The 11,946-nt window shown below is 36.7% G+C and overlaps 1 protein-coding gene across 1 annotated transcript; it reads right to left on the minus strand.

Moving 5' to 3' along the window:
* Positions 1 to 1,488: 1,488 nt before the first annotated feature.
* LOC116048627 (Golgi reassembly-stacking protein 2) lies at positions 1,489 to 9,145 on the minus strand. The gene is made up of 10 exons (XM_031297817.2): positions 8,928 to 9,145; positions 5,473 to 5,553; positions 5,171 to 5,374; positions 4,839 to 4,925; positions 4,625 to 4,755; positions 3,202 to 3,325; positions 2,985 to 3,117; positions 2,810 to 2,893; positions 2,563 to 2,679; positions 1,489 to 1,836 (listed from the first exon to the last, which is right to left on the minus strand). The coding sequence occupies exons 1-10, from the start codon at positions 8,988 to 8,990 to the stop codon at positions 1,613 to 1,615; spliced, it is 1,248 nt and encodes a 415-aa protein (XP_031153677.1). The 5' UTR covers positions 8,991 to 9,145; the 3' UTR covers positions 1,489 to 1,612.
* Between the last annotated feature and the right edge of the window lie 2,801 nt (positions 9,146 to 11,946).

The raw sequence follows: 11,946 nt of genomic DNA on the forward strand, positions 1-11,946 counted from the left end.
GAATACGCTGACACTCTGTGGCTGTATTTGGTACTGCATTGTTACAGGGTGTACAAAGGATGCTCTCAACCATTTCAGAGATGATCATAAGTATACAAAGCGGGGACCAGAGGCTGAGATAGAAAATCAGTTTAATCAAGGTAATATCACTTTACAAATCATTTTTTTGTACAAAATCAGAAGTTTTATATTTTAATGGTTGCAGCAAGCAAACTGCTTTTCTAAAGGAAAATCCCCAGTAGTAGAACTACCCCGCGTTCCCCTGAAGACTTTCAGTAGTTTACAGAGCCACTGAAAGGTCACGGTGGGATTTTTTTTGAGAGGCTGAGCTGCATTATGAATATAGTATTCTGTAGTAGATCATCGCTGGTTCTGTGTGTGCACCCTCAGCTGTGTGTATCTCAGGTACAGGTCTGTATCATTGCAGCTGGATAGATAACTAGCAGAGCTAGTTGAGCTAGCTCCCAACGCTTGCTGCCAAGGCTGATTGAGAGAGACTGATTTTGACTGTAGCTGTGGGATGACCTAGCCTTGGCCGTTACCACCACAGCCAGGCTGTATACTGTTGGAGCTCAACCTTTTTAAAAGGAGAAATTGCCAATTATGTCTCCTTTTTGTAGAACATGCATATTTCCCTGTGTTAGAACTGGACCAGACCAACACACAACAGTTCCTGTAAATTAGAATGGCTGCAAAAAATATTGCAAGGGGGCGCAAAAGTAGTTCAGGAAAAATAATTCTTATTGTGACCCTTCAAGGGCTCCGCGGTAGTTTAATCACAGAAAAAATGCAAAGATACTGACGTGCACACTTACAGTGTAAGTAACCGGTTTTCCACATATTGTATTATTTATTATGTTTATATTTTTTTTGTTTTTGAGCCAAGCTAAAAAAAAAAAAGGCCTATTATTTTTGAATTATGAACTATTCTTTTTTTAAATTGTTCAGTTCAGAATATTTGAACTCTGCTGAGAGGTTTTAATGTTTCCTGTAATTTTCCTTCTACTGCCATCAACAAGCTGCTTTAAAGTGCTCATATTATGCTTTTTGGCTTTTTCCCTTTCCTTTATTGTGTTATATATCTTTTTTGTGCACTTTATAGGTTTACAAAGTGAAAAAGCCCAAGTCCACCCCAAAGGAACTTACCATCTCCAACAGAAAACACTGTTCACAAACTGCTCCAAACAGCTCTATTGTAGTCCAGCCTTTACTTCCATTAGAAGTAAGATGCCTCACTCTGTAGCTAAAACAGAGCTCAACACACAGGATGAAAAGAGGAGCTGCAGCAATGTGCAGTACAACAACAATATGGTGTTTTTTGAAAATTAAACCATGTAAACCTATTCTGATATAACTTCTAAATACAATTATGAACCTGAAAATGAGCATAATATGAGCACTTTAAGATGCAAGACTGCTGCTGCTGGACACACATTCACGCTTCATGTGAGAATGCCAGCACAAGGTTTCAGTATCCTCAAAATACTTAAGCTTGTACAACAATCGTAACAGTGTGTAGGAGCAATTTGTCAACTGAGTGGTGCAGCTAATAGACCATCTATATTTTGTTGAGACTTGAGAGTATACTGACAACCTTAAACAGTGCTCTCTGCTAAGATGAGTCTGCAGTCATTGTGATATTTATTGATTCAGAGGCCACTGATGATGGGATAGGGGTTCTCGTCAGTAAACTGTTCATTTGGATAGTGGATAAGGGATATGTTGTATCCAGTGTAACAGCAGGAACTGCATTAGCAGTGATTGGGGGAAGAACAAAGTCAGACGGAGGCAGAGTTAGACCAGGGACCACACCTGGCTGGGTGAGCGGTGGAAGACCTGTGGAGCACAACAGAAACTGTTATCTACTACTGCATAGGTGACTTTGAAGTCATTACAGTAGAATACTCCACATTTTTAGTGATAGCTTTGATTGTTCTTGTCTATGTTTAGATGTGGTAGCTAACTACCTAGTATTATTTCAACTATAAATCGCCATCATTCCTATGCTACATTTCCCAGAAAGGACATACCTCTGATGTAAAAGGTTAAATTAACTAATTTCTGATCGAATCTGACAATGCAATGTCTCAGTAGAAAAAGCCTTAGCTACAGATAATATGTATTTCTATGATTGTCATCCAACAAATCCCATAAAAATGTGGTCATAAGACCATTTGTTCCTACTGAAGACATAGTATCTTTAAAAACGGGTAAGAACATTGTGCTTTTTAGAAAACAATACCAATTACTTTAGTTTACTGAGCACAGCTGCAGAATGCTTTATAGGGTATTAAATCAAAATAAACTACAGTGCCCATGTATATCTCTATGAGGGAAAATGTCACTGTGCAACAGTGTAGCTCACTGATGTGTTTTTGATAGTTGTTGATTTATACCATGCTTTGTTCTACACATGCACTACTTGTTAGTACAATCAATGTATCCTAGGTTTTGGTCTTTTCATGGGATTTATGGACAATAACAAAATAGAATAACACCAGACTTATCCTTTTAAGATAATTTACAACTCACCCAAGCACATCCCAGAGAACAAAACAGTACCTGCATGTTGTAAACCACCAACTCCAGGTGGCAATACGTGGCCCATGTCTGGCAAGGTGATATTTAGATTTGGTAAATGAGGAAAGGGGGGAAGACCTCCAGGGAAGGGCATTAAACCTGTGCAACAAATATAAATAATAGACAATTATAGGTTAGCAGGCTAATGACGTGAAAGTTTGGCCTCAGAGTAGCTGGCTTTGGCACCACACCAGGGGGGCTATAACCTCCCAAAATGATTTCTACTAACCTGTTAGTGTGGCAGCAGGATTGACAGACAAGGGAGCGCTTTGTGAGGAGGGGCTGTGACTGGACAGTGGAACGGTAGGAGCTCCTGAAACCATTTTTAACAAAACTTGTATTGTAAAGCTAGGTCAACCTCACTTCAAACAGGATATTTTGATCAATCAGATATTATAGTGTACCTGTCTGTAGATTGCTAACGACAGCGGTCAGGTTAGAGCTGACTGACAAGCCGGCGAGAGACTGCTCTAATCCAGTCGAAGCAGAAGAAGACACAGCAACTGGAACCGTTGGAATAACAGCAGAGAGATGGACCTGGTAACCAAAATTACATTGTCTCTCAGTAAATGTTCACACAATCTGGAAGCAATTATTTCTTTGTTTAAGATGCCAAGCTACCTCTGTGAAGCCATCTTTAGTTGGTTCACTGGGAGTCTGTGCAGGGAAACTGATATTCTTGCCCTCTCCAAATGGCAGTATAGGTATCCTGTGGAGGTAGCCATAGCCAATCCCACATCCTAGACTAAAGAGACCAAAATACAGTGAGGGGAAATGTCCAAATACTTCACAGTAGCCTTAAAGCGATAGTGCGTAGTTTCTGTCGCCCCCATAAGGAATTCTAAGTAATGACAACAATACTATCGGCGCATTCACATGATGCCACCCCCACCCTTCCTCCACACAGTTGCTAACAGCTATTAACCCATCAAATCAAGATGCACACGGAGGATTAAAAAAACATGATGGACTCTTAAGAAGAGGTAATTATCTTATATTTTTTATGTCCTCTTCATCTCCAAAGCTGAATGCTGCTGTTGTTCTTTCTCAGCAATGACGTAAAACGCATCACTCGAGCTTCTGCGCACGAAAGTGGCCAGGCTACACCATTTTGTAAACATAGCCATACTGAGAAATACAGAGAGAGAGAGAGTTTTGTGGAGCTGTTAGGCTTAATCACTTTGTATCAACTAATTTGGCAATGGCTTGAATGTAATGGACGTTCAATAATATAAAATAGTTGCACACTATAGCTTTAAAGATTATATAAAAAGGAAAAAAGTTCCATTCTGAGGGATCCAAATGACAAGACGTGACTTTAAAAAACAAATCAATTTGATTTTGTCGGGTTAATAGCATGCTACAATATAAAACCCTGTCCAGTCAGTGTCTTTTTCCCAGATGTCATTAAACAGAGCAATCTTTCACTTTACATTTAATTTTAAGCTTCCATTCAACATTTACTCAGAAAAGCAAGGAGGTTCTTAAACTAAAATAAGGCAACATACATTTCCATAAACTGGAAAAATAAGACAAGTTTATATAAATATAAAATGCAGAAGAAAAAAAAACAAAATATCCAAATGCTAATTGTAAAATGTATGTAAATAAATGTGAACTTTATATAAATGCATTATTAAAATCATAATTAATTATTAACAATTCAATCAAGAACCGAAAATAAACTAAAAGAAAATTACCAAACTGAAGACAAATTCTGGACTGAAACAGAAGAATATCTGCAAATTAAACATGAAAACCCAATACTACTTTTTTCAAGTTGTGAAAAGTGTTTTGACCAACACCTGTTCAAATTTTGCCACATAAAGTTGATGTTTAGGAGGTGTGTGTTAGTCATGAAGCAAAGTTTGAGGGCTAGATTTGTACCTGGAACATTATTTCATCATACTGTATGTGCCTTAGCCAGTCCAAAAGGACTGTTTAATGCGTTCTTAAAGGGTTTCATAAGTGCCAAAATATTCCTAACTGATAGAAAACAATCCATGGCTTTCTGGCAACACAAGTAAAATTCAGACTGTCATACCTGCCCTCTCCACCCCAGTCACAGTTTGGAGTGATGACCACCTCCCGGCTGTTGTCTGTATCTGTGTTGTAAACATACAGCTTCAACTCCTTCCCTTCATGGGTTTCAACCACGGAGAACAGATCTTCAGTCTATTGAAAGAGTAGAGATACAAGGCGGGTCAACCTGTTGCAAACTTTAAATCAACGTTACTACTGATCTGCAAAGCAAGTACCTCATTCATGATGGTGTCCGCTCCTATAATGTAGTCAGTGTGGGACCTTAAACCAGCCAGGGCTGCAGGAGAGTTTGGTTCCACTTCCTGAACTCCAACAACACGTATAAACATATTAGGTGATGGCAATAACTTCTGAAAAAGCTTATTTATGTTGATCTTTGAATGTGATTTTACACTTTGTTACTTATTACTTTTAATGAACAATTTGCAATTACATGTATAAAATACAGATATATAAAACATGTAAAGTATGTTTTGCAAAATCTGCAATGCTCAGTATACAGTATTTATCAACCTTTCATGATAATTCCTCATCAGACTGCACTCACCAAGACATGCCAAACATTTTCATTGGCTCCTTCAAAGCTGCAGAAGCGAATGCTGACTCCCAGAAGCCCCTGGCCACCCCACATGTTGCTGGGTGTGACTGTTGTCTCCCTCACTGCCAGTGTCTTGCTACTGTATAACAGTATCTTGATGGGCTTCTCCACGTTCATCTTCAGCAACTCTTTTAGGGTGTCATTGTCCTTGTTCTATCAGATATCAAAATATTTACATCATCTGTCATAACACACCAAATCAGGTCCAATAGCCGCAGCAAGTTTTATTAATGTCATATTAGTAAACTTACCAGTCTAGTGTCACAAATGGAAATGAGGAAATCAAAGAATGGCTCCAGTCCTGCACGGTGACCGGGGGAATTCTCTTGCACCTGTATAATCATAAAGATAGGACAATAAAGCCTTACAAACAGTGAATATGGTTAGACACTAATGTGAAATTGTTAATTCTGAGATGTAGCTAGGGGATGAATAATTACAGCTGATGGTCAGAAGGTATCAGTTAAAGTCAATGAAATATCAGGAAACAAATCAGGCAGGTAAGGAAGAAACACAAAGAGTAAAAAAATGATCATAATGCTGGAATGCCATCATCTGCTGGATGTTTACACTCAGTGGCCACTTTGATAGGTACACCAGCAAATCTGCTCGTATAATATCTAATCAGCAACTCATTACAACAGTGCCAGTATAAGAGCATCTCTGAACGACAACACGGGGACCTGGGAGTGGATGGCTACAGCAGCTGAAGACCACAGTGGGAAAAGCATTTTTCTGGTCTAACGAATATCGATTTCTCTGGTGATTGAAAATGTCGGGACATCAACCCTATTCTCAGTCTCTCAAAAATCAAATGGTTGAGAGCAATGGTTCCCAACCTGGGGGTCAGGACCCCTCAAGTGGTCACGAGATACTTTGAAGGTATAATGTATAATTGTTTTCATTTGAAGAGATTACTATTATAAAGAAAGTGTTTTGTATGATCAGTGAAGTATTAGCCATCTGTCTTTTATGGAGGGATTAAATAGAGTGAGACAGTTCATTCTGGAATTTGTGATTTAGAATATTGTATTTTGTGAATATATTGTGTAATTTTTGGGATCCTGATGTGTGTACATATATATGATATAATAAATTAGTTAATGTTTGTTGTATGAGAGTGAATTATTGTTATTATTTTTGAAATACTGTTATTGGGATTTTCAAATTATATTTTGTATTGTATACTGATCCAATTAGTTCAGTTGGACCAATGTCTGATGTTAGAGCAAACTTGCAGTGAAGAAACCAACAGACTTATCTTTTAATCTGTAACAAGTTGTTGACTGACATTTGCTAATGTCCTAAAAAGTATGACTGTTGATGGTTATTGTTGATTTTGTTTAGATGTGCCGAATTGTAATTGTATAAGTGATTATTGGTCGGGCTGTTGAGCTTTGTCAGCCACAGCTGTCACTTGTTGCCATAGCAACTCCTTACATCCTCCTTAGCTTTGTAGAGATCGTGGAAATCCCATACAGAACTGCTTTGCTAGCTCCATCGTGTTGTAACTAAGATATCTGCTGAAAAAAATATGTTTCCATCGACAGATTTAGCTCCTGTATGTCCGCGAACTTCACATGTAGCAGCTATTTTTAACATAGCACCGAGTCACCGGCTGATGTGATCCAAATATTTCCAGTTAAGTCCAGAGCGTTGTAACAAGTGGTTTAATCCGATGAATCACTTTATATAAGGTGTGCTCAAATGGCTCTCAGGGTGCTGGAATGCTGATTTGACCATGTCCTAAATGTCTAGTTTAACAATCAGATTGCCTGGTCGGATCTACTTGTTGAGTAATGTCTAGTATTAACAATATTACTAAATAATAATAAAATAATAATCATAAAAAAAGAACATAATATACATATTTTGAATTGTATGCCTTGTGTCTGCTGAATCTCTATTTTTTGGATTGTAGCATTACAGTGCAAACCAAACTCACAGCTCGATCCCGGCGAGCTCGATCGACTAGTCGAGCCTGCTGGGTCTGTAACACGTTCATTCACCAATCAGAAGCTTTAACCCGCCTCCTGACTTTTGATGACTGAAGTTGACAGATTTGTTTTGTATCCTGCAGCAAGTTACGCTATTGATAAATAGTATAAGGGGATAAGTAAATAAATAAATGTATAAATGTATAAATAAGTTTAAAAGTAAATACAATTATAAATAAAAGTATAAATGTATAATGTATACATTTAGAAAATGAATCATATAATTATACATTATTTACTCATTTATTTAGTTATGGCCCTTTAATCCCTCCATAGTCTTTGCCTCTGAAATCCTGGACAAATGTGCTAAAGACTCCTATTCAGTTTCTTATTCAAAACAGACTTGACTCACAGGCCAATTCCAATACCTCAACTCAAGGTATCTGCCAATACAGAGTAGGTTACTGATCCAACACTCACTAGTGCTCTCTTTATTCTACATTAATGATCTGTATAAGATCTGTAGCTACATGGAACTCATTAAAATTGTTTTTATGTAGCCTAACGTAACATGAGGGATTATGTTGTGGTACTACAAATTGAGTTGGTGGTCTGTCATGATGACACACAGAATCTTATAATGACATTGACAGGCACGGTATCGCCCCATAATCTCTTTAATGTAGGGATCTTCAACAGGTCCGGGACCCCTAGGGGTTCCTCAGAGTCAATGCAGGGGGGCCTCCAAATTATTGTTCATTTTTGAAAGTTTTTTCAAAAATTAAAAAGTCTTAAAATAGCAAATATAAATCCCCACTGTTTACATAGGTGAGTTTAGGTAGTCACTAACGCCATCCACAGATACACTCTTAAAGATGCAGTAGGTAAGACTTATAAAACTAACTTTCTGTCATATTTGCAATCTTTAACAATTCACTGTGCCACATGTATGTTTAACATAAAAGATTATTTATAAAATCAAACAATTATTAGGCTATTTTAATAGCTTAGTATTCTATGCAAAAAAAAGGTATGTATAAAGATTTTAGGCAGACCTACACTATATTGTAGGCCCAGTTTAAAATGCAACTTTATTTTATACAATATACGTAGTAGGGGGGTCCCTGCTCTGTCTCTCTTTCAGTTAAGGGGTCCTTGGCTTAAAAATATTGAAGACCACTGCTTTAATGCCCTTAATAAAGTCAGAATTAGTGTAACGTTACCGGATCAGTGGGTCCCTAAATTTCCTTACCGGTTAATCTGGTTCCAGATTCTCAAATGTGAATATATGCTGGCTTTCTTATTCTTCCATGATAGCATCAATATATTAAGGTTTTGACTGTTTAGGTCCAAACTTTAGCAACACTTGAATGTTGAAAATGAGATCTATGGAAACGGGAAAGGGGCAAGTTCATCGCCTTTTTGTTTCAATAATAACTACAAGGGTTTTCTAAATAAAGGTATACACACCCATCTTCGCTGTTATTCTGGCTAACGTTAGGCTATAAAGAGGAAATCATCTGATGTTGTTATAACGACTGCGTACGCTTGAATAACTACTATGTCGAGTCATGTGCATTTATGCAGTTTCAAAACAACCTGACAAATTAGCTAATACGCTCTCACAGATATAATTATAATAATACACCTAAACGAGTGTGCTAACATGTTAGCTGCAGAGCCCTACTCTTCATCTGTCCCAGCAGCTAACAGATGGTCGCATGCAGTAAAAAAGATGCGTTTCACCGGGACATGAAAACTGCTCTTACTCTGAGGACGTGGTAGCCTTCAGTTCCTCCACCCGGTATGTCGACGCTTTGAGAGCCTCCCATGTTTCCCTGAATGTGTGTATCAGTATCAGGGTGGGATAGCTGTACACTCTGGTTAGCAGGCGGCACTTCGCCAGAACATCACCATAAGTGCCGTGTTTTCGTGTATTTTTCCTGCAGTTCCTGGTTCCCAGAACTTCCGCTGTTGCGCAACCCTCTGTGGGAGAGCTGTCTGATGACAGCATACATAGCTGCAGCTATACTGAATTGCTGGTTAAAATGTGTCTTAAAAAGCCAAATAATCCCAATATTGTATTCATATTTAGTTTAGCATCAGTTTTTACAAAAACATCAGTTTGACTGTTGCCGGCTTTTATTTGGATGAACTGAAAGAGTAATGAATGAGTTGGTAAAATGGGAAATGGGTGGGTCAGATTAGGAAATCTTATCAGCTGTGTTCATTTGTTTCAAAAAGTAAGAAAAGAATTACAATGAATGAAAGATGTGGAACATTTTAAGGCTTAAATTAAAGATTAATCCGTCCGTTACATTCAAGCCATATGAGTTAAGATAATCAAGACTATATCAGCTCCACAAAACCTTCTCAGTATGGCTCAGAAGATTGTGTCATCCGGCGACTTTCGCGCGCAGAAAATAGAGTGAAGAATTACCTCTTCAAAAGAGTCCATCATGTTTTTTAATCCTCCGTGTCCTCCTTGGCAACTAATCCGTAAATAAGACTTTATTAATCATGGAAAGCAGCTGAATCGGTATAAATAGCTACAAAAGTGGGAAAGGGATGAAGGATGCAAAATAAAGAGTAGCTAGCCTAATAAATAGGGGTTGAAATGTTTAGATATGCAACGCATTCTCATGAATGGGTCCGTATATTGTACGAAAATGTATGCACACCAAAACGTAAGATATCTAATGAAACTAGGAGACCACCGGCTGGTCCCGGCAGCTACGAGCTCCATGACGCCGAGCGGCAATTACTAGTTGTTTAAACCGCTACAGAGCTTTGTGATGCCGGCTACGAAAAAAGTGATTAAAAAAAGTCATAGTATGTCGAAAAAAGTGATAAAAAAGTTTTAGTATAATATGTCGAAAAAGACATAGTATATCGAAAAGATTGATAAAAAGTCATAGTATAGTATGTCAAAAAAGGAATAAAAAGTCATAGTAGTTTGTCATTAAAAGTGATAAAGTCATAGTACAGTATGTCGAAAAAGTCATAATATAGCATGTCAAAAAAGTGATGAAAAAGTAGTACTAGAAAACTCCGCAAGATATTTTGACAGTGTGTGCCTACTACTTGGTGCACATCCGAATAACATTGGCTAACAGTAAATCTGCTGTTTGACATGTCCAGAAAAGAGAGGACAACACGGCCTACAGTAAGTAATAAGAGTCTCCATGATAGGAGGAGGAGTTTGTGTTTGGTTATTTAGAATTTTCAAGAAACTCTATTCAAACTTTAAAAATACATACAGTCGGCTCTGTCAGTTTCTTTTTTTAAAGATTATTTTTTTGGGGCTCTTCCCTGGATTTGGTGCCAGGATTCTGCTTTGGATTCGGCGAATATCAGCCGAATATCGACCGAATATTGGGCCGAAGCCGAATCCTGGCACCGAATCCAGGATTCGGCTGATATACACTTTTTCAATTTTTTTCCCGAATAAAATTACCAAAAAGTGATAAAGAAGTTTTAGTATAATATGTCGAAAAAAGTGATAAAAAGGTCATGGTATAATATGTAGAAAAAAGTCATAGTTTAGCATGTTGAAAAGTCATAGTATAGTAAATCGAATAAGTGATTCAAACAACGTTATCAGTTTCTCCCAGATAAATGCTCATCCTAATATTGTTTTAGTATAGTATGTTGAAAAAAATCATAGTATAGTATGGCAAAAAAGTCAAAGTTTACTATATAAAAAAAAGTGATAAAAAGTCATAGTATAGTATGTTGAAAAAAACATCAAAAAGTCATAGTATAGCATGTCAAAAAAGTCACAGTATACTATGTCTAAAAAAGTAATAAAAAAGTCATATTACAATATGTCGAAAAAAGTCATAGCATTTTATATCGAAAAAAGTGATACAAAAAAATCATGGTAAAGTATGTCAAAAAAGCCATTAAAAAGTCTTAGTATAGTGTGTCGAAAAAAAATCATGGTATACAATGTCGAAAAAAGTGATAAAAAAGTCATCGTATAATATGTCGTAAAAAGGGGCTAAAAAGTCATAGTATAGTATGTTGTTAATAGTGATAAAGTATAGTATGACGAAAAAAGTCATAGTATAATATGTCGAAAAAAGTCATAGTATAGTATATCAAAAAAGACATAGTATAGTATGTCGACAAAAGTGATAAAAAAGTTTTAGTATAATATGTTGAAAAAAGGGGATAAAAAGTCATAGTATAGTATGTTGTTAATAGTGATAAAGCATAGTATGTCGAAAAAAGTCATAGTATAGTATATCAAGAAAGTGATAAAAAGTCATAGTATATTATGTCAAAAAAGGGATAAAAAGTCATAGTATAGTATGTTGTTAAAAGTGATAAAGTCATAGTATATTATGTCAAAAAAAGTCATAGTATAGCATGTCAAAAAAGTGATAAAAAAAAGACATAGAATAGTATGTCGAAAGAAGTGATAAAAAGGTCATGGTATAAAATGTAGAAAAAAGTCATAGTTTAGCATGTCGAAAAGTCATAGTATAGTAAATCGAATAAGTGATAAAAAAGTAATTATATAGTATGTCGAAAAAGTCATAGTATACTATGTCGAAAAAAAGTGATAAAAAGGTAAAGTTGGCTGAGTGGTTAAGGTGATAGATTGCTAATCCATTGTGTTCTGCACGTGTGGGTTCAAATCCCATCCTCCTCAGACTAGTGTCTTTTATTTTGCTATGGTTACATGGCAACAATATAACTTTATATGTCAAAGAAAGTCTGGAAGAACATGCAAAGTCCACACAAAAAGTAAGTAGCAAGTCACGCAATACACATCCATTA

Source organism: Sander lucioperca, chromosome 8 (assembly GCF_008315115.2).
Source record: "Sander lucioperca isolate FBNREF2018 chromosome 8, SLUC_FBN_1.2, whole genome shotgun sequence".
Taxonomy (NCBI): domain Eukaryota; kingdom Metazoa; phylum Chordata; class Actinopteri; order Perciformes; family Percidae; genus Sander; species Sander lucioperca.

What these genes read in the sequence shown, in the direction of transcription:
- LOC116048627 (XM_031297817.2), bottom strand. Translation starts at nt 8,990, where the DNA reads ATGGGAGGCTCTCAAAGCGTCGACATACCGGGTGGAGGAACTGAAGGC. An exon ending in AAGGCTACCACGTCCTCAGA is followed by an intron (nt 5,554 to 8,927) that starts GTAAGAGCAGTT and finishes ATGATTATACAG; the next exon opens with GTGCAAGAGAATTCCCCCGG. An exon ending in TGGTGGTTTACAACATGCAG is followed by an intron (nt 1,837 to 2,562) that starts GTACTGTTTTGT and finishes TGTGCTCCACAG; the next exon opens with GTCTTCCACCGCTCACCCAG.